The sequence below is a fragment of the Pteropus alecto genome, unplaced genomic scaffold (assembly GCF_000325575.1).
Source record: "Pteropus alecto unplaced genomic scaffold, ASM32557v1 scaffold11, whole genome shotgun sequence".
NCBI lineage: Eukaryota > Metazoa > Chordata > Mammalia > Chiroptera > Pteropodidae > Pteropus > Pteropus alecto.
The window spans coordinates 13,287,600-13,291,423 of record NW_006431956.1 but is presented as its reverse complement, the minus strand read 5'-3'; the positions used below and the strand labels follow the sequence as shown (position 1 = coordinate 13,291,423).

General features: G+C 36.1%; 1 protein-coding gene across 1 annotated transcript; it reads right to left on the bottom strand.

Moving 5' to 3' along the window:
- Nucleotides 1–1,904: 1,904 nt before the first annotated feature.
- On the bottom strand, nucleotides 1,905–3,821 carry OTUD1 (OTU deubiquitinase 1; the record flags this gene model as incomplete). Its single annotated transcript, XM_015585600.2, has 1 exon — nucleotides 1,905–3,821. A coding segment is annotated over one exon (678 nt), but the record flags the coding sequence as incomplete, so codon positions are not given.
- Nucleotides 3,822–3,824: the final 3 nt, after the last annotated feature.

The following is a 3,824-nucleotide window of genomic DNA, read 5'->3' as shown; positions in this document are numbered from 1 at the left end:
AGAAAAAAAACACATAAAATAATAATAGTGAGAATCAGATCTTTTTTTAGTATAAAAATTATGAAGAAAAGATCACAACATAGAAATATTTACCCATACTGAGGCTAACCAATTCTGATGTTTGAGGGATCCTAAGGCATTTCCTCTCCTCTATAAAATATGGCTTCTGGGTAAGGCTTTATGCCTAATGAAAAATTTTTCATAAGCATATGAACAAGTATAGAAAAATAATTCAAGTATCACATATATATCCACTTATCAAATAGTGGTTTACTATTCAGTGCAATTAAATACAGAGTATACTTTCTTAGAGAAGAAAATGAGAGTAGAAAATGAACAAGATTCAAGGAATTAGTTTTGCCAAAATGTCGAAGTGCTATACTTTAGTTTTTAAATAACGGTAAAAAAACAAACAAACAAACAAAAAACCTCACTCCGATGGTTATTTGTATGTTTTTTACTCTAAGTACCACTTTAATAAAATTTTCAACAGTATGGTTTTTATACTAATTTACCTGAAAACACACACACACACACACACACACACACACACAAACTGGATTTACTTATAGATTTTGTCCTCCCCCATCATATTTTATTGGGGAATAAACTCTAAAGAAACTTTAGCTCACAGCAGCAACTGTTCCCTTCAGGTTTGAGCCTCTTAGCTACTCTATGAAATGTTCTATAAATCTGTTTTCTAAAAATGTTAACCACATTTCCACTGCTCATGTCTTCAGTGATCCAAAGATGCTGCTGCTAACATGTATGCTGGCATAGTAGTAGAGAATATGCTGGCATAGTAGTAGAGAATATTCAGCATAAGGGAATGACAAATATTACATTTCTTCTCCAAAAAAACTAAGCCATAGAAAGATAAGAAAGATATAGCAGTCTTTTTAGGCAAGAAAACTTAAAAGAAAAAAAATGCTGCCATGTAACACAATCTTAGGATCTATTTAACTTTATTTAAAAATATCACCTTGAGAATCTAAATCAAGGACTTGGGATCCTCATTTGAAAAAGAAGACGGAAGAACCTATTTAAAACAACAATGAGCTTATAGAATGTGAGTCTTTTGATTTGTGTAAATTTTAAGTATCTCCAAATTTTATACTCTAAATTTAGAGCTAAATTTTAAGCTCTAAAGTGGAGAAAAAGAACCATACTTAGCCACATGACTCAAATAACTTTTTTCTGACCAAGTTACATAGTGAAGCCATGAAGCAAACCTTATCTTACCTAAAAACCAGCGATGCATGAATACTTAATGTTTAAATCTTTGAGTCTTTCCTTGACGACCAATGGCAGGCATCCTTCCCAAACTGTAGTTAAGCAATGAACTCAAGCTCAATTGTGTCTATAACCGTGACACCTATACCATCAACTGAAAAGTAAAAACCCCAAACTGTTTTTTCTGCAATAAACCACCTACCCCGCACTATGTATACAGGTGCTCCCATCTCAACTAAATCTGAAATAACACAACTTAAAATTTGTAGATTCTCATGATTTCAAATGGCCAGACCAGATAAAAATTAGGGCACTGCTTTGCTTACTCTTTAAAAATATTAAAATCTATGCAGAGAGTGAACACAGAACTATGATATTCAATTAGACATTGTGGTTAACACAATACTTGCACTTCCCTTTTCTTTAGTCAATAGGTAAATCTATAGTTTTATATAGAAATTATAATTAGAAATAATGAGAGCAATTTCTTGACTTACTCCACCTTTAAATTATGTGAGGCTTATTCTTTGAAACTACTACTGATTATCCTATCCAAGTGAGAACTTGAGAAACCTAGCTCATAAGTGACATCTTTACACATGAAAAAAAATTGTGTAGATACAAGTTCCTATAGACATCACTTTATAATCACTTTAGCCAAAAAGACATTGTAAAAGTAAAATTATGCATTTTATTCACTCATTCCATCAGCTGAGAATCGCTCTATTGTACAAATACAGTATTGTACAAAAAAATCACAAAATGTTACAAAATAAAAAAGTACAAACTGCATTACTTAATAAATATGACTAAAAGTAGTTAAAGTGGAAATGAGAGATTTTAGGTTGGGAACACTGTTTGACCCAGCAAACCATACAAGCTCTGTTTACAAACATTTTTATTTGTACATAATACAGGGCGATCCTATTTCATCTTTTGAATTTAAAAGGAATAGAATATTGACAGTATTCTCCTGCTATAAAATAACTGCCGAGGTTGGTCTGAGGCATCAATCCTATTAGTTTTCAAATCTTAGTTGAATCCAAGAAATTATTATATAAAGCAGGAGGCTTATCACAAAGCTTGATACCATGTTAAAATTCTTTTATAACAAAATGACAAATATAAATAAAAACTGAGAGCACCGAACTACTCAACATCAACCAGAGTACAGAATAATCACTCTGCCATCAGCAAATATCAGGCTTTCATTCAAGTAAGAGCTGGTACTACCCCTTAAAAAAAAACAAAACAAAACTCTTCCCACAATCTTCTCTTAAGAATTTCTCTTTAAAAGGTTGACCATTTCTAAAAAAAATAATGATTTCCAAAACAACAAATCTGTTTCATCAAAATGGAATGGGCCAATCATCTGGTAACATGAATGCATCAATGTTCATTTGAAATAATTATCTAACTGTAAAATTCAACAACATAAAATAACTTCTAAATCACAAACTCTGTTCAAAATAATAAACTTCATATATAAAGCACTTCTCTGGGTTTATGCCGGAAAGCTGTTTGTCAAAATGGAACACGTCATACATGAAGTTACACCAATTTTTTAAATGTTGTGCAAAAATACATTTTTATAGAAAATAGATTACCAGGAATGAACAAATTTTCACTGTGAGAAATCAGCTTGCAAATTAAGTAGTGCTAATTTTATACAGCAAATTATAAATAGCAGTAGGATCACCCAAAGCTATCATGAAACATCATTTAGGTGCCCAGCAACCTTCAGCTCTGAGAAAACATTCGGGGGGGGAAAAAAAAAAAGATTAAGGCAATACACCTACAGTAAATCTACCAGGAAGTTTAAAAGTGCTATTACCCTGATTAGAGTTCATATAATTCTCCAAACACAAATTACGTATGCACTTTTCCCAGGGTGTAGGTTTTCAGACACTTCAGGAGCATGCATTTTGTTCAATATACATTTTGGAGAGGGATATGGCCATGGATTTGGCAAGTTCTTCATCGCGTTTCCTTTGCACTTGAGTCTGTTTGCACCAATTGTCATACTCTGGATTAGGATAGCAGTGATCAAACACCGCATCATAATGTCCATTACTGAGCCAACTGAGCCAAATACTAGGCCTTAAGGAATCCTCAGGGCCCAAGTAGTGAATCATGGTAGACACCGTGGGGCTCTCCAACCTCCCTCCAGTAGTTAAGTGTATATTCACATTCAGCATCTGCCCCATGGCCAGCAATTCCGGGTACCCGGCCCATGCCCCGTCCTGAGCAGCAGCGATGATAAACTCCCCCACGTCGCCCTCTATCAGGGGGCTGAAGTGGTCGAGATGATCAGCGATGTAGTGCACCGTCTGTTCCCGCAGCTCCCGGTGCAGGCTCTGGTCCCCGTACACCGTCTTGCTCACCGCTCGGTAGAGGCAGTTGCCGTCGGGAATGATGTGAAACCGGTACTTATTTCTCTGTCGCAGGTACTTGTCCTGCCGCTCCACCTCGGCCAGATACAGGGCTAGTTTCTCGTCTCTGGTGTCCGACCTGGAGACGACTGCAGCCTCGGCAGCGCCGCTCTGCGGGACCTCACCGCTCCGGGCCGCGAGTGTCTCGGCCTCCGGGCC